The sequence below is a fragment of the Seriola aureovittata genome, chromosome 2, assembly GCF_021018895.1.
Source record: "Seriola aureovittata isolate HTS-2021-v1 ecotype China chromosome 2, ASM2101889v1, whole genome shotgun sequence".
In the NCBI taxonomy this organism is placed as follows: domain Eukaryota; kingdom Metazoa; phylum Chordata; class Actinopteri; order Carangiformes; family Carangidae; genus Seriola; species Seriola aureovittata.
This window is the reverse complement of record NC_079365.1, coordinates 22901076-22927724: the sequence shown is the minus strand read 5'-3', so window position 1 is coordinate 22927724 and position 26649 is coordinate 22901076. Positions and strand designations below refer to the sequence as shown.

General features: G+C 40.0%; 1 protein-coding gene across 3 annotated transcripts in view; it reads right to left on the bottom strand.

Moving 5' to 3' along the window:
* Positions 1-553: 553 nt before the first annotated feature.
* The window catches only part of arhgef10la (Rho guanine nucleotide exchange factor (GEF) 10-like a), a 96209-nt gene continuing 70113 nt past the window's right edge, over positions 554-26649 (bottom strand). For all 3 annotated transcript variants that reach the window (XM_056394816.1, XM_056394825.1, XM_056394833.1), the window contains 7 exons: positions 22084-22170; positions 18260-18474; positions 17254-17411; positions 15148-15290; positions 9135-9306; positions 4834-4956; positions 554-4274 (listed from right to left, as the gene is read on the bottom strand). In XM_056394816.1, the coding sequence (XP_056250791.1) occupies positions 3724-4274; positions 4834-4956; positions 9135-9306; positions 15148-15290; positions 17254-17411; positions 18260-18474; positions 22084-22170 (1449 nt within the window). In that variant the 3' untranslated portion in view covers positions 554-3723. The remainder of the gene's footprint in view (positions 4275-4833; positions 4957-9134; positions 9307-15147; positions 15291-17253; positions 17412-18259; positions 18475-22083; positions 22171-26649) is intronic.

Genomic DNA, 26649 nt, shown 5'->3' with positions numbered 1-26649 from the left:
CTACAAAACGTTAATCATTGTTATGTTTTTTTTCTTTTTTGTAACATTCACCCAGCTTGTAAACTGATGCCGTCTTAGATTTGAACACAGCAATGCTCTTGAGAAAGTAACAAGAAACAAAGAAACTGGACTGTGTCTGGTGATGTGATGTCTAGAAGGTAGTGTATTGAAGATGAAACACATCTGAGTGCAAAATTAAAAAGGTATTGCGTCAGATTTTGTTTTCCCGTTCCGTCTCTGTATTCCTACTTTTACTCAACAAAAAGATTTGTGTTGATTTTTTCTTTTTTTAAGCTCTGGCTTCCAGTAGATGTAGAGGTAAGCTCATTGTAATTTGAATAACCAAACACCAAAAAAGTAAGAAGATAATCCAAATGATATGATCAAAGACAGGATTTTCTGTTGCTGAGTCATAGAGAAGCAGGAAAAGTATAACTGCATTAGCATAATAATGCTGCAGATGTACAATATATTCCTAAAACCGCAAGTACCGTAACATCAGCTGCCTTCATCCCCATTCTTAATCAGTCATATAAAAAAATCAAACTCACACTCATGTTTAAACATGTTTTATTTTAGCATAAGCTTGTTAGACAATGTTTAGACATGTAACATTAAAGTACTGTACCAAAAGGAAACAAGCACAGTTGTTTCCATTTGCCTGTGACGGCATCAAGTGTAATACTTTTGCTTCAAGGATAGTTCTGGTTTATTGCTTTACTTCTGTAAAGTACTTTCGTAGGTTTGACCATCAGTTTATGGGATATTGTACTCACCAAGGCGAGATCTGGGAACGTAGAGACATGGTTAGGAAATGCGAATAATCGGATGATCACATTTGCAGGTGGTAGTACAGTAGGTCAGAGTCGGGCCTGGAAGATGGGCTGTCAATTGTGAGGGATGTTTATAACATACCTTTTGGGTGTTTGAATGTTTTTTCTTCTAAATAATTCTGACTAACCCGTAGAATGATCTGACTGTTAGTGCTTCTTACGTCACCAGACTTCTTTTTTATTGATGTCCCAGTTCTCAGCAATTACCTTGTGGAGTACATGTTGCCATAACTGATAGAAACGATAACCAAATCTACAAAAATAGGATCCCATTTTTGATAAATCGCAATAACCTTTAATACTGCTGGAAAATAAACTGTCTTATACAGTCTCATCTTAAAATATCAACACTATTGCAGAGTATTCTTTACGGTTTAATTAACACAGTAATAGTTGTAATTAGTAGTACAGTACTTTCATTCATGATTATTAATATTCAGTGTATGGATAATACCTGCACATATAGAAGCAAATGAAATGAATGAGTCAGTGTCCATCGAAGGTCAACATACTTTTGAGATTAAATCTCAGTTGTTAGCAGATAAGCAAGTGAAACAGTTCAACAATGCCGAGTCCGCAGCAGCTTCTGTAAAGAAATCATGTATATTTCATCAGACTGCTCAGGCAGGAGTACACCCTCATCCTCTGGCTAAGGTTGAACAAACAACCTCTATAGTGACCAAGAGGGGGTTGTGGTTTCAGTGGCATTGAATCTCACACGAATTAAGGTATACATTTCTGACGTGACATTGAGATTTACATTTAGATGACAGCATCTGAGGACAGTTTACATCGTCTTATTTATTTATTTTAATGATTCTGGCTGACGGCAGGATGTTTAAATGCTTTTGAATTTCAGTTATGAGGAGAAGAAGAAAAGGGAAAATAAACCTCAGGGAAATACAAAACATGAATTTTATGCTTCATCTGTGATGGAGGGATAAGACGTGTGGAGGGAGTGCTAGGTAGAGACAGGTTGGGGAAAATGATATACCGTAACCTTCACCATTGCTCGGTCTACTGGCAATCCACAAAGCCATGTTCATAGTTGGATACTTGTGCGGCCTCCACCTACTGTGTCAACACACTGTGAAAGATGTGGCCTGTGAAGTATGAACGTCTTGGTTTTCCCTGCAAGACAAATGCCAATGTCAATAGTCCATGTTTGCAATCCTACCAACGCTGCTATAACTTTGAATTAAGAAGCCATGAAGCAAACACTTCACAACATTACTTAGTACCACTGAGTGCTTCTCATACCAGCTCAGATTCAATATACTCCAGGATAAACAGTATATTTACAAAATCATTTTACAAGTTAAAAAAAAAAAGAGAACAACCTGTACATAGCCTAACAACGATGCATTTTTTTTTTTCATTAATGTAGTTTTAAAAGGGTTTTATAAGCATATCAGGTTAAAGACAGACCGTGTAATCTTTTCAACTGATCTGAAGACATGATAACCACCGAAAATGGAGATGTGAGGTTTCCACTAGACAGGAATGACGAGCTGTTTATGTGCATCCTCATTTCCTGATCATAAAATATTAATGTTTGCGTTAAATTCCAGATATTTACATTATTTATATTAGCAAGGAAAACAAGTGTTGATGGGACGAGTCCTGGTTAATATCACAGATAATATACATCAATGTTAATTGCAGCACGGACTTAATGCCACGTATTGTAAAACACCGCCTTCAATCAGAATCATCTTGTAAAATTAATGTGCATTAAACATGCTCACTGGTGTTTCTCTTACAGGTTCCCTTAGTTGATACATAGCCAATAGCAGTTTAGATGACTGCAGCATTTTTATTTCATCATTCATTAATAGAGTTTTTCTTTTGATGTGTAACTGGGGTTTACAGCTAATGTGATCTGTGTATTAACAAGACTGTGTGCGCATTTGTTTTATCTAGCTGATAGATGACAGTAAATAATGAAACAGATATCTGCCAATTACAGTACTCAGGCAAGATGATACTCCAAAATGTGGCACCATAGAGCTTCATTTCCTCCTGTAATAATAACAGAATTTTTTCAGTGCAAATATAGATTCTGTAATGTTGAGAAATAACATCTTTCTTTCATAACTTTTGTTCTCCAAATCAGTTTGTTTTTACAATGGTTTTGCAGCCAGCTCATGGAAGCGTCTAATTTTTCGATCCAAAAATTTGCAAACAGCTGCAACAAAAACAGGAAAAATGAAATTCTTTCTTTCTTTTAAGAGAGCACAGATTCAATTTTGAGACACAATAGAAGGTATCTTACATTCACATTGTATGGGATGAGAGAAAGGCTGGCAGAGCTAATAAAGTGATGCTAATGTACTTTGTGATGCAGTGGTAGTCCCCAGCATTCAGCTCGAAACAGATGGGATCTCTCCCACAGGATCAGATAAAAGACGTCCATCTCTGACTCTGCAGAGCATAGCAGATTCAACAAAGGCTGCCTCTCAAAGATGTGCTGTCCATGGGTGCTCACACAGAAGTCCCTCACATAAAATAAATGCGGCAGAGCACAGGCAGCAATGATGAGGTTAAATTGCAGCATATCAATCCTAACTAAGGCAGGAAGAGGAACCAGATCAAAACAATCACATGGAACTAATCTGTGGCAGCCTCTGCCACTGCTGGGAAGATGTTGACGCACAATCCTGAACATTCAAAGCGTCCTATGGGTGAACAGTGCTTGTAGTAAAGAGAATGTCTTAGTTTTCTTATTCCACAGGCTAAATCATAAGATGTCAAGCTCTGTAACAGTGGCAACACCTTCTCATCATATATTCAAATCTCTTGAATTTATGGAACAGGTTATTCAAGGCTGAGCTTGAAGCTTTAAGTAGACATCTATAAATACACATCACCTTGCCATATATTTTCCAAATCACACTGTCAGTGGAAGCTGCCACACCATAAGAATATTCTCTAAACCCTCCACACTTGTCCTAGTACCTGCTGGAGCTCCTTCCTTCAGTCTGCGGAAGCCCTTGCCTCCAGAGATAACGGCTGCAGAGATCACCCTGTCCCTGCGTCCCCCGTCCCTCTCACAAGGACGCCCTCTAACCCACATTTCTGGGTCATCACTGAGCTCATAGATAGATCCATCTTCCACACTGTGCTCCAAAGACTCCAGGGAGGAGTCCAACGCCTCGTCGCCCTGCGCCGTTAATGGTCGTCCGGGTAATCCTGATGTGGAGCGCAGCTTGTACTGCAGTAGAACGCCGCGTCCTTTGCCTCTCCCCTCTCCCTGATAGGAGCTGGACTGTTGCAGGGATTCCTGAGAGGAGGTGTCGCTGCGGTCCTCACCTCCACAGGCAGAGTCTGGGCTATCCCCGACAGAATCCCTCTTCAGCAGCTCTGGAGACAGGGTGCTGGTGGTGGCTACCAGGAAGTCCACAGGCCCACAGTGGGAGTTTAGAGAGACCATACCCTTCCCTGTAGCAGGCAGGCAGACAGAATATTCCAATGTCACCCACAGAGACAATAGATACTGCTCCTCTATGGAGAGTTAAGAGATTATAGTGCAAGTTGTAGTTTGAATTGTTTGAAGTACAAATAGCTGGGACCCAGCCTTGGATCATAAAGTACGTCATCAACAGTTTCTGTAAATTATTTCTTATAATTTACAGCTGAAACAGTAATGACTGTAGCTATAGTTTGTGGTGTATTTACATATTATTCAATAAACTCGGTGGTCATGAAGTAAGGTTCGTGCGAAGGGAAACTAATGACCTCATTCGCTTGGTATAATAAACAAAACGCTGCCAGGCAGTTTTTAAATTACCCTGCAAGACTATATATACACAATATGATTTGTGCGTTGCCTGCCTGGTAATATTTGCACTGATTCCCAGAGCTACAAGAAAAATGTGAAGTGTGACCTCAATAATGGGCAGTGCAGAGTAATTTTCTGTCATGAAAAAAACCTCTTCGCTTTTCTTTTGACCTGTCAAGAGGCTGTTCAATCACAGTCATCCGCCCCTCTGATCCATACCTGTTATTTTGGGGATGCCCTCCAGTTTGGGAACGGGAAGAGTGATAATTAAGCCTTGGGCAGTGCCCACCCACAACAGCCCCTGGCAAATTAGGAGACTCGTGACTCGCATACTCTTCTGACCTGCAATATTGAAAATGACAGAAAATTGTAGTGAGGTTTCTTCGCCACCTATTGTTACAGAACGACAGGTAGCTCAAAACCACGACAGATTATGGCGCCTTTTGAAAGAATAATAGATTAAATCCCTGTTGACAAAACAACTTCTACAGACTGGAAGGCCCGTAAAGGTTTATATGTCAGAGAGTGAATCATGAACTTCCATTGATTTTGTTATTGCCTGAGGCTCTTCAAAAATGCTGTTTTTTGGAAATATACTGTTGAGTCCTAGCATGATGAACGTTCGTCATACTTTGATTGTTCATCAGTGATCAATCTGTGTTTCACAAGCTTAACACAGCATGGCTCTGGGTTACATAAGATTATGAAAAACTGGATTTGTCTACTTGCTACTGACCCAGTTGAAAGAAAAAGTAATGAAAGCACACAGTAGGAAACAACACAACACTCAACTTGGTATTATACATTTCTGTTTCAGATCTGACTGGTTTTTAAATATTGAGCTTCCAAGTTTTCACCTCCTACTGTACACGGCAAAACTGATAAGCAGGGAAGTTCTCTTTTATTGGCAAAATGACAAACACCCATAATCTTCCCAAATAAGTGAGGCTCTATACACTCATGGTATATACACCTACACAGGTGCTTTCAATCATTTTGGGTCATTGGATCAGACTTCTTTGACATCTTCCTGACCTTGTTGTCATTTTTCTTGCCACTGCTATGGCTAAAGAACATAAAACATTTTCTTTTGCTTTGATTCTTTTAAGTGGTCGAGTTTAGTGTCCTAACCAACCACCAAACAAATTCAGTTTCAAACTGAAAATAGGTCATATCATTCAGAATAATTGAAAACTACTGAGTGTGTACACAGTCTTTTAAGAGGAACTCAACACCACATTGGAAAGCAGTGTTTTGCTGCTCTAGTGGACAGTTTCAAGACTGTTTCACCACTGGGTGTGTTAGAAATGTTCTTTGTTGCATGAGTAACCACACCCAGCAGTGATGTCACAGAGTGCTGGAGTGCAACTGTTCATCACTGCAGCAAGGTGAGAAGTTAAACCACTGAGGTCAGCAAAAACAGCATTTTCAGAGGGTGTTAGTTTACACTTTAAATAGAAGAAACACAAAACCAAAAAATGCTCAGAACAAATTTTCCACTTTGAAATACAAGGTTCTGTCTTTTAAGACTAAACAGAGAAAATAATTTTCATAGTATTCAGACTTTAATACAAATAATTTGACGTAAATAATATAATTTCAGTGCACATTAAACATATTTTGTATTCACTGTATTGTGGGGTTGACCTGCTGATATGAATTAACATTGATAATACTGCATCATTTGTTTGGTTTAGCTCGGTTTGTTTCTTCTCGTCTGTAAATACCCGGCATTAGTGCTTATTGAAATTCTCGATTAGTTTGACAAATGAAGTAATTCAGGGTGATTTTCTTTTTCCCTTACGGAGTGTGTTGACGATCCTTGGGGTGAGATTAAGCAGTGATTCTCTTTGGATACCTTTTACCTTTTTACATCCTGTGATGAAAGAGTCAACATATCTTTTCTGCTGTTGAGTTCTCCATTGCTGACCTGTTTTTGTAGCATTGCATTAGTGACGGGGAAAGGATAATTGCACGCGCCTATTATACTGTACATGCACATCTTTTTGTTTCCGGTTAACAAAGGGGTGAAAAACATTGTTTGTTTTGAATTTATTTCTGCATTCCTTCTGTGGTCCCTCAGCTCTTGGCTCCCATTGTGGCCTAGTTATCTATAGAACCATTTACCATAATATTCCATGGCAACCATAATTGAATTACACCAACACTCGTGATCGCAACTAGGAGAATGCTCATTTACATGTGTAACTGTATTTACATGTTTGTTCTGTGTCATGCTCAGATTATGATGATTTGCATGAGTGGTTCAACAGTGTCATTAATTCATTCATTCCGCTGTGTAGTGATGAATCATGCCAAGTAGGAAGCTGATGCTGTGTGCACAAGAGGAAGTGGAGACAGAGCAGAGGAGCACATTCAGCAAACAGAGAGCAGAAGCCTTTAGGTGGAGACCTTGGTGGGTCACAGCAGTGAGTTAGGCACCAGCAAAAACAGCTTTTATCTTGAAACTGTCAGCCACCTGCTTACATCGCCTCAGAGTCTATTTGTACTTTGGTTCGAGAGCTTAAGTGAGAGAGTGGTGCTCATGAACACCCACTTTTGGGTTGCCATGAATTCTGAAGTTAAGTCGGAAGAAGTGGGCACCAGGCATTGTCTTTAAGAACAGTGATAAAAAGGGATAATGACAAAGGCACTTGAGATTAAGGAGGTATAGCTTAACCTCAAGCAATCTTGCACCTCCAATTTTTGCAGTAATGCACACGTTCCGCAGTGTGTAGTGGGTTTATCGTGGGAGCCGGTATTTGCCTTAAAAAGGAGATGTCTCCAAAGATAAATGTATCTCTGAGATATGTCACTAAGGACTTTATTTTGGAATATTATTTTTTCACCCTAAGGATAGAACTATTAAAGGCATTAGTAGAGAAGAGATCAGCAGTTTCCTCTGCCTCGGAAACTTCTCTGTTGTTTACTGCAACTGGAATTCCCCATTGAGTATAAATCACATTAAGGGGAGAGGATTAGGGGGTATATCATTACTGCATGTCCTAGCATAAGTCAAGGAGAAACCTAAGGGAGCAGAGACCTATTGACAGAGAGAAACTATCAGTATTTCATGTGCAGTATCTGTGGTTGTAGAGCATCAGGGGATGCTCTTTTCTCTTGTGAGCTCAACAAATCACAACTTAAGTCAAAGATCCTCTTCCCTTTGTGGACCCTGAAGACATGAGGCGAGCAACTCTTTTTCTTTTGACCTTGTAACTTCCCCCAGGGCCGAGCTTGGAGGCTGCCACCCTCCCTAAAATCTGCTGCATATTTCAAGGGGAGACACTGGTGCTGGGTGAAAATGACCTCTAGGTCACTCGTTTCCTCCAGATATGACGGCCACAGGAGTGTGTGCTCCTTAAAGTCTCCTCTTTACTTTGATCTAAGAGAGAGAAGTTTGACGTCTGAAACACATGTCTGTTTTTATTCTTTACTCAACTCACAAGAGAAACACTTTTTTTTCTGATGAGATGGAGTCCTACCACAGCTTTGAGTATTGCTCTAAATACATCAATCACAGTCTGGTGTGACTCAATGAAAAGGACAAAATTTTTTAAATCCAGATGCATTTATACCACTCCCTGAAGCTCAAAATGATCTTCACATGTATTGAACGAGCTGGTGGCCCACGTGCCACAGCCTGAGCATTTTGGAGGCAAAATGATATTGAGTCACATGTACTGGACTGTTATCACTATTTGACAGTTTTAGGTAAGCTTCATTGCTATCTAATTTGTTTACCATAGTTCTTCCCTCGAAAAAGGGAAAACACCCACACTGGCTGATAAATATTTCATCCATCATGAAGGAAGTCACACAGGAAGTAATGCGCTATCTGCGGTATACTAAATGGACTGCAGTGAGAAGTGAAACGGGGGTGAGTGGATTTTAAAGCAGAGCGGATGAGATGAAACGGGAGTGAGAGGGAGAAAGTGGGACAAAAAGAAAGCTAAATATTAACTCAAAAGGGAGAATAGTGGGGAGGTACATGCAGAGAAAAAGAGGTAAACTGGGCATGATATCACAGAAGCATGTACATTTAAAGAGAGACAAGAGTGTTTCCATGGGAACCTTTCCTATGAAAATCTTTAAGGCTGCCAGTTAACTGCTCCTCAATGACTTTATTTCTTTTTTATTAATCCCTATCTCTCACCCCATGGCTCTATTATAGCTTTGTGAAGGCCTGAGATGGATACTTATTCAGGTCAGTCCCCGGAGTGCAGGACCCAAGGAGCAACTCGGACAAGACAAGAATATCATTCTAGGGGAGGAGAGCGTCATCTGTGTTAAATCAGAGCCCTCTTGTTGCTCTTTTATAATTAAGACAAAAATGTATCCAGTACAAACAAAATGGAATTTGTAGGCAGACATTTTTGAAACAATAAAGTGTCAGAAAGAAAATCTATTTTATGGGTTTTTACACACAAAAGAAAATGTGTTTCAGCTGCACTGCAGGATAGAGGCTGACCTCTATGTGCTGAGGTCAAGACCGAGCGCGATGTGTGATGTGTGTGTACCAGTGTTCAGCAGCGTTGACCGTGTTGAGATGTTGATTTCCTGCAGGAGCTCCAGTGTTTCGGTATGAAAGAGACGAATGGAGGAACCCTCGGAGAAAGCCATCCACACCCCTCCGCCAGCACACGCCATGTGTGTGACGCTGACCATCGGTTCTGGATGGACTTCAAACTTCTGTAATGGAAACAATAGCACTGTTATAAATAACAACAACACAGGAAGAAAATGCAATCACCCACATCATCAACAAATGACATTGGTGCCATAACAAGAAAACAAAACATTTCTACAACTGAAAGGTTAGCTCTCTCTGGAATTTTATTCTGGTGTTTTGAACAAAACTGACATTTTGGGGGCATTTTCTCTAAATAATCTGTGGACTTCAAGTTCTGGGGAAAAAAAAAAAATGCACTGAAAACTGTTTTGGTCTTTTTCAGTTTAGCCCACCATTCTGTAAGGAGTTTAGCAACACCACAGCTATTTTGCACTTCTCCTTCATTCATTAAACAAGCATGTGGTTATTTTTCCTGACTGTATAATTCACAAACAAAATTAATAAGAATGGAAGACATTTGAAAAAGGAAAAAGTAGTAAGGATGGCAGAGGGGAAAGAAAGCTATGGATTTGATATGTCTAAAACATACAAATCACAGCAACAATGGAGAGGCACGACTACGTTGACTGCATTGTGCTTCATCTTAGGACACACTTTGGTAACAGTCTTTTTAACTGGTTTGCCAATTATTGATTATTGTGATAGTCATTTCAAAGTTGATTTACTGTAGTGTTCATCTTTTCAAAACATTACAAGACAACTGTAATTAAATGTAATTATATCATGACATGATGAGGTCAGAAGACGCCCCACTGAATCTTATGTTTAGTTGTTGCTCTTCACTTGCTTTTCTGTAAATAAATTCTTACTGTGCCTCCTAATTTTGTAATTTACAGAGTCCCTGACACAGGGGGCATGTTTTTGCATCATTCCCCTGGCTTCTATCTTTTTAAGAGCACAATGGAAAAAGAGAGTTTCAGGCACACAGTCTTAATGAGTAGCTTGAAATAAATGCAATGAGCCTTATCATAGCAACACATGCAGCCCCTGCGGTCCAAGGCGTGACAGGGGCTGGTTTGGGCATCATCTTAGAACTCATATCACTGTCAATGCATGAGTTGCATGAGGCTGGGCAATTAGTCAGTGAGAGCGAGTGAGTGAAGATGAGAATGCACCCCCCACCCCAACCCAAGTGCACCGGCGGACAGGGATTACCACCTGTTTGTGTGCCCTTGCCAGTGGGTCCTCCTTTGTTTGAAATTAGGGGAAAAGGAGAGAAGCCTTTGATGTGTTTTCTCTTTTAATTGACTCCTCAGCAGTGGGTGCCTGCTCCGCCTGGGAAAGGATATGCAATACAGCTCTTCGTTTTTCAAGTGCAGCCATCAAAAAATTAGATATCCATAATAAAAAGGCAAATTTCACCTTCAATAACCCATTACAACTCAAATAAGTTGACAAGTTGTAATGAAAAACTCAGTCCTACTTTACTGTATATGCCGCATAATTATCTCATTAATCATTATCAAACGTGGTGGCTTTAAAAGGACTTCCAGCTAATCAATGGCCGTCATACTGTAATTGTTGAATGCCATCTTGCTTGCCATATGTTTGAAACCACCTGGAAGGCATTCTGGGTAACTAAATGTATGCAAGAGTCTCATTTGACTAGGATACACAGAAATCTCAAAAAGCGCCTGAATATGTGTTAAATTACTGATTTAACATTTGTAAGAAAACAATGTTTTTACATAAATATCAATTCACACTTAAGCTAGTATTGCAAAATAGAATTCTCCAAATATTATCACGGATATAGACCAAACATGTTGAATGCCTGCCGCGCTGTGTCAAATACAGGATAAGCACAAGCCACAACTGTTGCCCTCAGCCAACAACCTGGTATTAGTCTGCTGAATCCAGCATTGCTTACAGAGATGAGGTGGTCAGTGAAGCTTGACAGAAGTAATGTGCCCTTTCCACTCAACTCGGCAGTGTCACAATAACAACATCCCTCCTATAGTCCTCTACCAGCTGTGGGAAAACAGCAGAGCTAAAGCTGCAGACACTACAGCCGATCTGAACAGCTCATTAGTCCTTCATTACATCAGGTGACAAGGTGTCTTTGTCCTTTGGTGAGTGCTAAGTCCACGCCTCTACTCTGAGCTATGGCGGGGAGTTGTAGACGTAAGTGATGGGAGAAAGCAGGCAGAAAAAGAAATAGTAATGGGAAGAGGAAGGAACAAGGCCTGCCAGTCTGTATTGATCAAAGCTTGTATGTTCATGCATGTCCTACTTTGTTAAGGTTTGGTTACGTTACAGGTGCTCAGACCTCTACAGAGTGCTGAAGTTTGTGGAGGTCTGTAATAATATGAAGATGTGCCCTTAGAAACTCACAAACTAAAGCTGAGACGGGTCTGAAATCATTCCACATACTTTGGCAGGTTTGAACAAAATGGTATTGTGTAAAAATCAAACAAACTAATAAAGCACTGCATTATCGTCACATACAAAGCAGCCCCTACTGTGTGAATATCTACAAAATAAAAAAATCATTTGATTAGTTGCGTTTGCCTCATTTTCTCCCCAGTTAAGTTGTTTCCCATTCCTATTGTGTGCCATGATTCCTGCTGAGGACAAGCTCCTATGGTTACCCTGGTGGGAAATTTAAGAAGGGTTTATCATTCTGCAATTTTATTGATGTTTGCATTTTTTCTATTATAAATGTATCAACTGATTTTAACTTGTCATGTTTAAATGGTGCCTGTGGAAAAGACACTGCTGACCACAGTGTCGCTATAAACAGGGTCCTCTGGTGGTGGAGGCAGCTTAACACCATGTCTCTAATTAATACAAGTGAAAAGAAACAATGGGGGAGAGAAGGAGTAAGAGCTGCAGACTGCTTTTTACATTGCTGGGGATGTTTTTTTGTTGTAGTACCTCAGTTGGACACTGGGACTGACTAACTTGCCACGCCATATCCAGTTCTCTTAATACATCCATGGGCCATTTCAGTGGTGCCATCAGCAGGAAATGAAGCTGATCTCAGCACTGATGGGACTTCAGGACCCCCCAAAATCTCAATGTGTCCAATACTTTGGTTTATAACTAAAAACTAATTACATTCCCATGATGCTCAGCTGTAGTTTGTGTTTAGTTTAAATTAACAAATGCAAATCATATCTAAAAACACTAAACTTAAATGGTGAACATGGTAAACATTATACCAGCTAATCATCATCATGTTATCATTGCCATTGTGAGCATGTTAGAAAACTGGCATTAGCACCTGCTAAAAACAACACTGTGCTGAAGTACAGCCTCATAGAACTGCTAGCATGACGGTGAATTCTTCCAAATCATTTCCTTTGTTTAAACCTCTGGGGTAATATCTAATAGTTAAAACTTTGGTAGGTATTTGAGGCTTTGTGACCTTGTTACAAGATATTTGCATTTTAAGGGAGATGAAACAGCTTATAAATACTCACATTCCTTCAGCCATATTGGTCTCTCTCGCCTCACAGCCACTGTATTGCTGAGGTTTTGTCAGTTCTATAATTTATACATATATATATATAAATATATATATAATCTATCCCCACTGGGGTGGAATGTAGCTACATAATACACACAACGTTTTGAGTGGTGATGTTCCCTTGGGTTTCAACACCTTCATAAGTATACAGCCATGTTCACCTGAAACATAGTGAAAAGGTGATATTTGAATAATAATGTATTGTTAAGGCACCGACGTGAAGATTTATAAAAGAGGCTCATGCCAAGCAGCAGGGTGCGGGGATCAGCGTTGTCAGACGAGGCGGGCTGCAGTGTCCATCAGAGTCATAGACAAATGATTCAAAAGTGCAGTAAATCTAACAAAGTGGTGAACGTCTGAAGGGGAAAACAATGGAAAAGTGAAGTGAATACGAGTCCATGACCCTCTAGCCTTGCTCCATGTCATATGTCTTGCAGCAGGTGCCAAGTACTGCTTCTCCAGATCCTGGATATGCACCATCACCCCTGTGAAGTCATCCCTCTTGAGTCCACATTAGTGAGGAAGACAAGGTTAGCAAAGAAGTAACCAGAGCTGACCCGTTAAGCTCTGTGGGAGATACAGTGAACCAGAACTGTGCCTCCATTGCATGGCCATTCAGCTGATTAAGCTCATGTCTCTGGAGGACTGGGATAGGGAAAAGAGGTGAAGGAATAAAAGGAGACATCCCTGGCTTGGCTCACTCCTGATTATGTGGACCTTGAGGCACATTCAATAAGCAGCTGTCTCTGTACTGATGGTCCAAATTTGCCAGCTGCTTCTTCTGATTTGTTGCAAATTTTAAGAGAAAAAAAAATGTACACTTCGTGTTTTACAAAATTAAGGATTTTTTTTTTTTAACTCTCATACATTACCGCATCTTGTATATCTGCATCTTTTATATTTGCCATGAGGTCAAACAAAACATCTGTAATTCCAGATGGAATAAGTTAAATAAGGTTATACATTTTCAGTTACTTTACTATTTCAGTCTTTTCTAGAAATGTACAAATTTATATGATGAGGATGATGAGACAATGTATTTTCTTTGTTGTGAGTGCTTCAGTTTGTTTGGTTGTTCAAATTCAGCATCATATTTTTATATGTCACCAGTTTTTATTTTTCCAGGGAGGGTTGGCTCAGCTCACATGGTCTTTTTCAACAAAAGCCCTTCTACCCATTTGTACAGCTACGCACATGCACATCTGGGAGCTATAATTAAATAGTAATGGTTTGCAGTTCAGCATCTGAATACCATATTAACATAACCCTGAAGAGTTTGTTTTCTGCCAGTCATTGTTTTCTGCCACAGCGAGAGAAGTCTCCCCCTGTACACCTCTAATGACACACAGTACAGATGAACACCTTGGAGAAAGACTACACAAAAACCGAAAGCATGACAGAGAAAACCCCCAGGATGATTTTCTGGAGATAACAATGCAGATCCCTGTACCAGAACTCACATCTCAGAGCGCTACAGCAACATGAAGCATGTTTGTGTGTGAACGCCCCAACAAACATTGTATGAATCTACAAAGGGTTTGACTCGTCCACGCAGCAGCTTCAAGCAGTAAATCTCGATGACATCACAGATTAGGATGCAGCGTCTCTGAGGCTGTGTGCATCAATCTTTTCAGAAAATGAAAGGAGAGGAAATATTCCTCAAAGCTGCAAAAAAAACAACAAAAAAAAAACAACCCCAAAACAAACAACAACAACAAAAAAAAAACACCTTGTCTAGCAGTTTCACTTATGAACCCATCCATTTAGGTCTTCACATCATGTTTTTAGTGAAGACTGAGAATATTTATCAGCTGGGATGGTTGGAGGAATTGACCTCGCTAGTAGAGATGGAAGAAACATGACAAAATTTGTTGGAGCTCATTCTTTAACTGGTTAGGCAGTTCTTTCAAATATGAGTTTCTGAAATGCTAAATATTATAATTTTGATATTTTTAGCAAAACTACTAAATTAGTGTAAAAGAAAAAAAAAAACCAAAAATAAATACAAGTAAAATAAATATACAAGCACTACATTTCCTGTATAACTACGAATTACTTCCATTCAGCTCCAGTCATTGAATGGAATGGAAAATGTGTGGGTCAAATCATCTTAATATTCTGTATTCAGACAAAAGGAATAAACAATGCAAAAAGACTAAATAAAACCAGAGAAAAAAGAAAAATATTTGTAAAGGGTTGCATTAAAATGCTTATTATGATGCCTAGATGAGCCAAAAATATTTACATATACATTATATTCAAATAAGACATTCAGTCCCTGTCAGGCTTCAGGACAATGATTCTAAAAAAAGTGCCAAGTGTGAAAATGCTTTAAGTTTTGTTCATTGTGTCTGTATTTTCCTTTTCTTTTCTTTTTCAACATGGTAAACTGCAACATTACTTGCCCAGCAATGATATAGTTATTTACCTGAGTTGCGAGGCTGGAGATGTCTATAACTGTGACAGAGTTCCCCCAGCTTGCCCACACTGAGTCATCTAACACCAACAGAGTCCGCACTGGTTCTGAGCCGAGGTTTACACATCTGCAGGAGTCAGGTTCCCAAAGATCATCTGAGGGAAAACAAAACAGAGTGAACAAAAAACCAATAGCTAGGGGTTTGTAGAAACCCTTAAAATCTCTGGCTATTATCACGTCTAGCTTCAACTCTGAAGGCCCCACTTCTATTTCAACACCTTCATATTGAGTGAGGCAATTAAATTAAAATCTTGGCTCTTGTATCACAGCGAGTTACCTTGGTGTTTATTTAAAAAAATACTCTTAAAGCTATTTAATGTTAAGCAATTACTAAAGCGTCAGTGGAGAGAGCTCACAGTCGAGGATTTAATGAAAAAACTGCCATTTGAGGGACTATGAACTAAAGTTGACTAAGTACATCTGTGGACCTCCATTTGAATCACCACACACTGTGCAGCACAATGTTTGCACCCTTGCCACCCACATGCTAATAAGTCTGGTACACTTTAATCCACTTTCCAACTTCTTTATTACCAGTTCTTTTCTCTCTCTCTCTCGCGCTGTGTCGCTCAGTTTTTGCTTCATCGGTGTGAAAATGAAGCAGACCTTTTTCCTTTGAGTTTTAATCACAGTGCACACGTTGCAGCTACCACAGAAGCACATTATAAAGTGAATTACATAAGCATTTCCTTTGCCATGCGTTAATGAAGCAAAATTAGAGAAGGGAGTGCATCCAGCCATTTAATTAACATTTTGAGTTGTTTATTTCTGCCTTTCATAGCAGAATAGCTTTACAATGCCTTATGACTTCCACAGGTTAATTGCTTGGCATGTTATAAAGGTCATTTTTCCACCTTTTCAAAATTCACTCTTGTAAATGTCCCTATGGCCCCTTGCGCAAAGCAAGACCAAGCCCATGATTCTCACTCTTTAACATAGTGGGGGACCAGTCTTGTTGCACTAAATCAAACTTTTTTTGCCTTGTAAAATATTTTCATTTTAAGCTGACATGATGTCTGATGTGCATATCTTGGAGAGAAAAGCTGGAGCACATTATTCACAAAACAACAATATGTTGTGTGTATTCATAAGCCTTTTGATACAAGTCTTGACTGAAACCTTGGCATTTCCTGGCTGCTGCAGACTTGTTTTGAGACAGTAGCACACTAGTCAAGGGCATAAATCTTTAACAGATGTGCCGAATCCACAAACATTCCCCAGCACCCTCCAGAGCTTTTCTCCTGTCCCTTTTTTTTTTGATATACAAAGCATGAATAGTAATATTTAATCGGCATGCAGCAGCTTGGTGTAATTAATCATCCTTTCTGCTTGGGAGGAGAGAGGAGCACAGGAGGAAGGCAGGCGCGCTGACATACTGTGGCCAGGTAAGAGGAACCCAGTGATAGAGCTATTGTGCTCCCGCTGGCTGTGAAGACTGCAACCCACTGCTGAGATGGTGTTAAGCCCCCCTGGCCTTGTGCAATGCCTGACTAAACATGGCATGCCATCTACCACATGGTGAGGTGTTATTTTCATACTTACACTGGGTATGAAATTCACTAGGAATGGGAAGTATAGCGTAAAGGAAAAAGTGATTCTGGAGTAATCATTTCAAAGGCAGCTCGAAATTAAAATCATTTTCATTCTGGAAATGGGTTTTCTGAAAAATGTATCATACAGTCTATGTGCATGACACAACACTAATATTTATAGGTCAAATTAATAAAACAATTTATGTTTGAACACAATAGATGTTTACCACAGAGCTGTTTCATAAATACGTAATGAATGAAAACAGAATCTCATTTGTACCAATAATTTTACTGTACGAAATAATATTATATAAAAAGCTGCATTAGAAAATTAAAAAACATATATATATATATATATATATACTCAGTCCATTTCACTGTCACACCTTAAGAGAAAAGAGGTATCATCTATAGACTACACATTCCCACTTCCCCAACAGACCATGCACAGAGAGTAGCAACAGCCACCCCTGACACACAGTAAACAACAGCCATCATTCTGAAAACAAAACAACCAGCGCCTTACCGCTGTTATTTCTTCCATAAACCATCATGGTCCCATTCCGCAGGCCAGCAAACAGGAAGCGAGAGGAGTGCTTCAGGCACAGCACAGGGCAGCCCTCTGGGTTACGGAGGGTCAATAGGCACTGTGCTGCAGTGTCCACACTGCCATAGACCAGGATGCTGGAAGAACAAAAGCAGCACAGGCAAACATGATAAATGGGTGTCATTTGAAATGACGGAGTGCCTCGTTTTCATGCAGTTTGATTTAACAGTTGACTCTGGAGCAAAGCATTGTGTAAGTGCAACCACTCTGTCTTTCTCATGTTTGAAATCCCATCTTAACTTTGCTACATCTTGTTGTCTTCTTCAGAATGACAAATGCACATTGCTTTTTGTTCCTCTCTGTCAGAGAAGAAGAGGTAGAAGAAGTTGCATTGGAGATGACAGTTATTTGAGTGTGCTGAAATGCAGAAATTGATTTTCTTTTTTTTTTTTAAACTGTATGTCTTTTTTCTTCCCTGGACAGACACTTTTATTGGAAGAGAATGAGTCAGCAAAAACAAACTGCTGACATATGATTTCTTATTCTCATACAAACGACTAAACACTACTGTAAATGACAATTACAGAAAAGTAGTAACATAATGGTTAAATCTGAAATTCAAGAATATTCTGTTTGGAAAAAAAATTTAAAAACCTACTTATTCACTGTAACTATGGCGGTAGACTGAGGTGATAGGTATCAGCTCTGATTTCTTGTTTTGATGAAATATCGACAAGCAAATCTATACTGCTAAAAATCTCAAGAGCCGGTAACAAAGGATTACACAGGATATTATTTTACAACATAAGATGTGGAGCATATTGAAAAGCATTTGTTTTCTTATGTTGATATTTGTGCTTCTTCTTGAAGATAAAACTTATTTCCGATGAATATAATTTGATAATTTGCTCTGGCTCATTTTATATCAACACAGAAGCTTTTTCTCCTCAGACATCTGTTGCTTTCTGTGATATCAGTCTCTCACCGTCCATCGTCTAATCCAACACAAATGTTGGAGCTGATCCCTGAGGGTGCCTTGTGAACTCCAGCTTCCACTTCCTCAGCCTGAGACGGTTCTGGTACATATTCCAGACATCGGACAGCAGAGCCTACCTGCAGGCTCTTTACAGCCCTTGGCATGGGCCTGTTGAGGGAAAATATCTCTATCTGCCCCTGAGAACCTTCTCCTCCACCAGCCACCTGTAGGGAGAAAAAAGCCTGGTTAAAAGAGGTCAAGACCCCATGTTAAGCTGTACCAATGGACAGAATCATAATGCAGCAGGTAATAAACTATTCTGCTGGAATAGAAAAAAGATATAGGAAGAGCAGCGTGAGGAAACAGGCCAAGTTCCCTTAGATCATGTTACCAATGTGTGTTCACTGTCTTAATCAAATTGTGAAGGCCAGGGGATAATGTGTCTTTGCTTCAACATTCTCTACCTGTCAACGATTTAGATTTAAAAAAAAGTTCAAATCAATTATCCTTTCAGATCTTGTCGTTTGTAGTCTCCCTCAGTTTCTTTGAATATCGCGTGGAATTTTAAACACATTATGTAATGGATTCACAATGTCATCTCTAGAACATCAAACAATCCTTAAAACTCGGCGAGCTTTTCATCAGTGCAGAACGGAGAGGCTCTCCGAGGTTTCTGAAGAGCCCTGAGTTACTTAACAGTTTTTTATGAGTTTACAAGATCCAAGTGGCTAATCAATTGCTTAAGTCAGTTCATGAAAAAAAATAAAATCGTTTTCAATTAATTGAACTGATGTCTGATTTTAAATTGTCCAAGGTCACCCTCAACACTTGAAGACGATGTTCTCAATACCAATGAAGAAGTAATCACAAGTGCACAAGCTGTCGAAAGCTGGGAGCTTTCAGTAGCTCAATTTGGAGAAAGTTTCTACCAATCAACGTCTGTAGATGTCTCACCCTTTTTGAAAGGAGCACAAGTTGTAAAAAAAAAAAAAACCTCCCTGACAAACAGGAAAGCAACCTTAGATGTTACCAAAAAGGTCCACCAATCATAATAAGCATCCCAAGGTGATTCATACCCTACAGGCTGACTCCCGGCCCCAATAGAGACTTGATTTCCTATGTATCAAATTTGTATTGGCCTTTGTGTAAGCCTGTCAATGCCAATGCTGAGAAAACAAAGACAGCAGGAGCCCCCCAACCTCTCTCTGATGCAATTCCAATTAAGGTGGTGTTGCTCCCATTCCCAAACAATTAAAGTGTCACTGTAGGTTTTCAATATGATTTCATTTATTACCCCTGTGTGAGGCCTAGGTGGATGTCCAGACAAAATTCAAAGCCCTTCTTGGGGAAAAAAAGCATGGTTGCTTGGTGCTAGACAGCGAAGATTTATTCTCTGTATGAATCACATTGTGTGAATGTGACATGAGCTAAATATAGTCTTTAGCTCTTCTCCTCCATGCTCACCCTTATTTGCATGCAATCATTTGTTTGATTTGTATCAGCGTGCAGAATCTGGACAGGAGCGATCCTGTGGGCTCTTGAGAATGAGCCAGAACAAATAATGGTCTGTTGCACAGGGTGAAAAGAAGATAGGGAAGACTTATCTTGCAGCAAGGGGTCCAAAAAAAACACAGTTTCAAGTGACTCTGAGTAACCAAAGCCAGAGGCAAGGGCCCCCTCACCCAGACTCCTAGACAATTTATACATTCACATGTCCATCTGTACCTCCCTAACCCTTCCACACACCACTGTCACCACGATCCATCCCCCAACAGCCACTGCAAATGTTGTGTCCTGACAAAGTCATCACCACTTATTTGGAGAAATAGATATCTGGAATTGTGCCCTGGACAGATTCCTCCTCTCAGCTTGGGAGAAGCAAAAGACTTCCCAAACAGTAAATGCTCTGCCAGCATTAATTAGATTGCTCCGGACACAGCGAGGAAGCGTGGGAGAATGGTCATGATAGCACACTCTGCTCAACTCTATTCGCCACATTAAGAAGCCAAAACCATGGATCACCAGATTGTTGATATACTCTGAAGAAAATGCATTTCAAGTTCCCTATCACTGGCGCTAGCTATGAATGCTAACATGCTGAATAAATGTATAAGATGAGAAACGTGAGGGCAGAGTTAATGGAGACTTTATCTAAAAATGAGAAGTACGATATTGGGAAAAGTGGGACAAGGAGGGTGAAGGCAAACAGGGAAACACTGGGGTATCAGCCTGATTAGACACAATGTCATTACTCTGATCAAAGCACACAGAAATCCCCATAGCCCATCTCACTTTAACATGATTAGTGTCATCCCTTATTTGACAAGCCTGCCAGGGAGGTAGAACCAACTGGGGGCGGGAACGCTCAGCCACTAATTATTCTTGCTGGATCTGCAGGCCTTCACTATTATGTGTTTTAGTGGATACCAGTTTGTTTTTGCTGTGGCTAAGTGTTGTACTGTGCAGTATATAACATTCATCGTGAGGGAAGAGAGTTAGATGTGATTTATACTCAATGAACTGCTTCTCCTGTTCAAGGTTGGTTTGAACAATATACATCAATGGAAATTCACTCATCAGATGTGAATTCCATTCATAACAAAATTGTCTGCTGAACATTGAAATAATCTGTCATTTTGCTGGTCGGCATTCAGCCGCCTGAAACTACCTTTAGGGACTGAATGACAGACAAGATAAAACTATGAAGTCTCAAGACTCAACTTGAGATTTTCTTTTACTGACTTAAGACATGACTTGAACTTGTCTCTATATAAGACTTAACTTGGTTGTGAATTAATAACACTCAACTCTTTGCAGTATGCCTCGCTGTCATGCTTCAAAAAGGAATGAACATTATCACTACAGATAACTGCTAAACCAATTGTTAATGGCTTTTTGCTGATGAATGCATGCCGCTATGAAGGAACTGAAAATTTTAAACACATGCTTTAGTCTAGCCTTCGCTCACTTTATGCACGTATTCTCTACTAGTGTCACACATATAGTGTGAACAGCCTAACTTGTGCTCTTCTGAATGGTGTGGGGGGACAAAGTCATGGGCATTTAAGCCAACTGTAAAACTTTGTGCTCTAAAAGAAGTTGCAGGTCAGAGACGCCTATGCTCCTTCAAACACTGACAGGACTATGTTCTAAATTCCAGCTCCACCATATAGTATCTCCTTTTCCCCATCTGAGTGAGCATCCAGCCCTCTTTAGAATAGCACCACAAAAGCAATTAAGTCTGAGACACTGAGCTGTACTCTGTGTCTTTGAGGGCCTACACTTGATTTAGCTACGTTTTAGGTCAAAAGGGGATTACCTGATAAAGAGCCCACCTTCTGCAAAAAGGAGAGGGAGCAAAAATTGAAACTTAAAGATTAATAGCAGATTCTCTGCATCATTTTTTTTCCTGAATTTCCCCCTCTTTCTAGATCCACTAAATTCCCCCAAGTCTGGGGATTGTGATTTGATAGTCTGGCAGAACAATTTGTCCCACTCATCATAAAACACTCAGCAGCAGTTACCTACTACTAGCCTTTATACTGTATTAATTCACAGTTTCCTGGTGACATTTTACAGAGAAAAAATGGTGCATGTCCCATTCTTAGCCTTGAGATACATTTTTTATTCCCTCTTTTAATGAATTAGAGCAGAATGTAGAGAGGACGTTTAAAATGTCATGGTAATTGTGTTAAAAGCAAAAATTATCGGCAACTGTAAAATATGCATTATTTTGCCTTGTCATAGGTTTTAATTATTTGGCATTCAATTGAGTGTGTGGGTGTGTTTATATGCATCCATTCATATGTGTGTGTACGCAACACATTACTTACCCAGAGGTAGCCTTGAGGTAAGGAGGTGCTCGCTGCAGAGAAGCCCAACAATGCGCAGTGAACAGGATTATGGAGGGCAGCTTCAAGCTACAAGACAAAATTAATATTGATTTAATGTGTATCAAGGAACAACAATTCAAACTTATGTTTTTATTTTTTTGATGCATTCCCCAAAAAAATGCTTCTACTCTGCCATCACCAAGAACATCGTTCTTACCTTTTAACAGAATTACAGAATATCCCTCCATGAATTCCTTTTTTGACAGATGTGTGAACAATCTGTATCTAAATCAGCAAATTTTAAATGTTGAATGCTAAAAATCGATGACGTATACAAACGGCAGACTTACCCCACAATGTTCCTATCAGTTTGTAGTGTTATTGGTAAATGGACTGCACTTGTATAGCACTCTTCTAGTCTTATCAACCACTCAAAGCACTTTACACTACATTGCCACATTCACACACACCACAGACACACACTCACACATACCGACAGCACAGCCATCAGGGGAAATTGGGGTTCAGTATCTTTGACATGTCGACAAGAGGAGCCGGGGATCAAAACAACGACCTTCTGATTAGTGGACAACCAGCTCTACCTCCCCACCCCAACCTGCATGTGTTGAACTAGATTGCTTTCTACTAGCAACACCAAGATCAAAAGACTAAAAACAATGCAAGATGTTTCAGTTATTATTGGACGCAAACATTCGGGTTTTGGCCTAGTTTTAGCTTTAGCTCTAGCTCTCTACACTACACAATTTTTATTTATTTTATTTATCATCAGGCCAGATGTTCATGTTACCGTTCTTTTAGTATATGTGCTATCCGCTCACTTGTTATCAGTTTATAGACTGTATTTATAGGATTGTTCAGCAAACTTTGAAACACAAAAAATAACACTTTGAGCATAGCAGATGCTTCGGCACAAAAAGCCATTCCATTTCCGTGTTATTTCCAAATGCAAAAAGGTTGAGTTTTGTGATTATACAGTTGCTATGCAATAAGAATAATTTTGAAGCTCTAAGATGCACAGAACATTTACTAAAAAGACACATGGGGTTAGTATAACTGGTATGTGACATTTACTTTTAGAATTGAAATTGGACAAACATGGGAATACACAAGGGTCCTGAAGGTTGAAGTCCTGAACCGAGGCAGATGTCAAACTATTTATTATCAATAAAACGAACCAACATCTTACTAAAGAGGGAAAATAAATTCATATTCCTTAGAAATATAGGAATTTCCCCTTAAAAGAACTGATGGAGGTTGACATTTACAGTATAGAGCCCGTGGCTAATAGTGCATCAAACCCCCCACGGTGAAAGCTGCTCTTCTAACTAACAGTCTGTCTGGTAGGGAATGATTATTATTTTGGTGTTTGACCGCTAAGGGTGGGCCATTTGACAGACGGAACAGCTAATTGTGTGTTGTCGGGATGGTGGGGGGTGGCAGTGGGTGAGCTGTTGAGTTGGTGGGCTTAAAAGGGATGGAGGGAGTGAAGAGGGGGGTCAACAATGAGCGCCGCATGTCTTTAACTGTCGTCCTCCACGGTGGTAAGCATCAATCACAGGTAATTTATAGCCTCCCTTGGCCAGGACACACCCCCTTTTTTCTCTTGTTGGGTGTGTTCGTAAACACTAAACAAAAAAAAAAAAAAAAAAAAAAAGAATGCCGGCCAGAACACTGCTCTCCCATCTGCACTGCAAGGCTATTCCTTCACTCCCTCCCTCCCTCCCTCTCCGTGTCTGTCTCCATCTATTCAAATTCACTATGCAGATGCATGGCTCGTCCTCTATATCACTCTCTCAGTCCCACTTTCCCATTTCTCATTCCCATCTTTCACTTTTTTTTTATGCCTGTTCTTTTTCCATTGTTTCTGTCTTTTTTCTCCCTCTCCCCTTCTGTTAGCCCCTCATCAAGTGCAGTGAAATGTTTTTGATAGGTAATTAAGTGGCAGCCATAATATGTGTCCATATGGAAGCCCTGCGGTGAAGAGAGAGAAAGTGGCTGTGGACCAGAGGGACTAAAGCACTATAGCGGACTGTACTGGTGGTTCAATAGTGGTTGGATTTTATCAGTCACTTGAGACTGGAAAGCATCGTAGGCCAATCTTCCCAGGCCAAGATTGTTTTGTCTGTTAGCACTCTCCAGAGTCAGTATGGCAATACAAGTGGGATCTATCCCCTCTATCAGAGCAGTCCCCAACTTCATAAGATATTCAAGGGCAGGAATGTGCCATGGGATCATTCAGATAAAGAGCTGATGTGTAAATGAAGAAGCTTGTTTCTTAATAAGATACAGTCCTGGTCAAAATGATTGGAAACCTTGAATTTCAAATACATAATTCAGAATATCTTTACATAAATGCAAAAAAAAAAGAAAAAAAATGGCATAATAGCAAAAAAATACAAACACAAAATGTACAATGGATACAATTAACAAAATAAAATAAAAACCAATAAGATTAATCAGTGCTTATTTTCAGTGTTAACATGACCCAAATTAACCAATGAATGATGGTTTTACTGCATAAAAAGGAGCTGGAGATAAGACAGCTGTCTAAAAGCATCAGAAAGGCTATTATCAAAGAACATAACAGCTCCCAAGGCTATGAGGCAGTCGCCAAAGATTTTTAAATCCGTGCTTCAACAGTTTGAAATGTTACCAAGACATTTCGCAGTCATATAACGCGATGCTAAGAAGAAACTCAATGAGAAGTCTGCAAAGGTTGGTATGGATTGTGGAAAAAAAACACGAAATCAGACATAAAGAGCTTCAGGCTGACCTGGAGCAATGTGGAGTAGTGGTTTCAGTTTGCGCCACACGTCGCACATTAAACCAAGTTGGGCTCCATGGGCAAAGGCCGAGTAGGACGCCACTTTTGAAAAAATAAGGCACAGAAAGGCCAGCATAATGTTTGCAAACATTTTCATAGATGAGCCACAGTCTTTCTGGGACAATGTTCTATGGATAGATGAAACCCAAATAGAGCTCTGTGGGAATACACTGCATCAATTTGTTTATAGGCAACGAAATGAAGCCTACAAGGAAAACACAGTAACGTAAAACACGGTGGATGTTTTACAAAATGACCATGACTGTATTCACCATTTGAAAAATCTGATGTCTACTCTTGTAAAATTATTTCATGTATAAAGAGGAAATCTAGTTTTTGAACATTGTTCACCCTGTTATGCTTAAAAACAGCACTTCTTTCTGTGTAGGAAAATTATGTAAATCCACATATGCAATAATTAGCATGGGACATATCTTACATATTTGGAATACAACTCTGACTGTTACATGAAACAGTTTTTGTTGGCTCACATGGCTTCAAGTACACTAGGACACCAAGGTGAGGATTGTGTTCCCATTAAAGTGCAGACAGTGACTATGATCAATACAGTAAACCCCTTGTCCACTTATTGAACTTCTTTAAACAGCCAATGCAAAGAGCTCAGATGAGCATAACAACAAAGCCTGTCAGATCATTTCCACCTGTGCATGTGTAAATTATATTGACGGGCACAAAGGAAATGTGGGTCTTCAATGATGATCATAGTGGCGATCCCAATGCTAATAAGGTATCAGTGAGGCACCATTTAAAAATCAATGAGATCCAAGCTTTCTGAAAGTCAATTGTCAGTCTTGTTTATAGCACAGTCTGTGTGTGTATGTGTGTGTCTGCAGAGCTGTAGGTGTGAAGTTGAGAAGCTGAAGCTATTCCCAGGTGTGGAGGCAGGATGAGAGAGGGAGGTGAGGCTGTAAGCCGGCTGAGGGAGGTTTGATGGAGGACTTTGGGGAGTGTGGGGAGGAAACGGGCAGGTGAGCTAATTAAAGCGGGATTTGTTGATGTGATGAGAGGGCGGCCTCCCAGCTGCTGGTTACCAATGACCCAATGGTCGACAGAGAGTCCGCCCCACCCATTACCCCAAGAGGGCGCCAGCCCATATGCTGGTGCCAGGTGGCAATGGTTAGCAAAAGAGCATCCATCGCTTTTCTGGAAGATAAATGTAAAATGTGTGCATTACACCCATTGCTACAGGACAGAATGGATGGGACAGGTTATTGTGACTGTCTTTTATCTACTGTGAACATTTCTGCCCTGTTACACACTGCTACAGCTCTTGGCTCTGTATGTCAACAAATGTAAGCAGTGGTGGTTATTGGTAGTGGTCTAATATGACAGGGTATGGTTTTAATGATTCATGCTCTTGGCTGTCAGACCGTCAGAGCAGTGTCCCCTTGGTAAGGATGACTTTCCCAAATCCAATTAATGTTGTTTTACTTCCCAAGGCTACTCAGGTGCACTGTTTTTCCTTACAGCAATATCGCTCTGTAAGCACAGTGAAATGTGCTCTCAGTATCTTCCACACATCAGATTTGTGACAATTGCTATCCAAAAAGGGTGCATGCATCATATTCATCAGGGGCCCATAATGTTATCAGCACACACTGCAGCCAGTATTGCATTGTTTGGCCTCCACCGTGCTTATGTAATGGATTCTCTTTATTGGAGAGAGTGCTCTATAGACACTTATGAAATACTGCATTAAG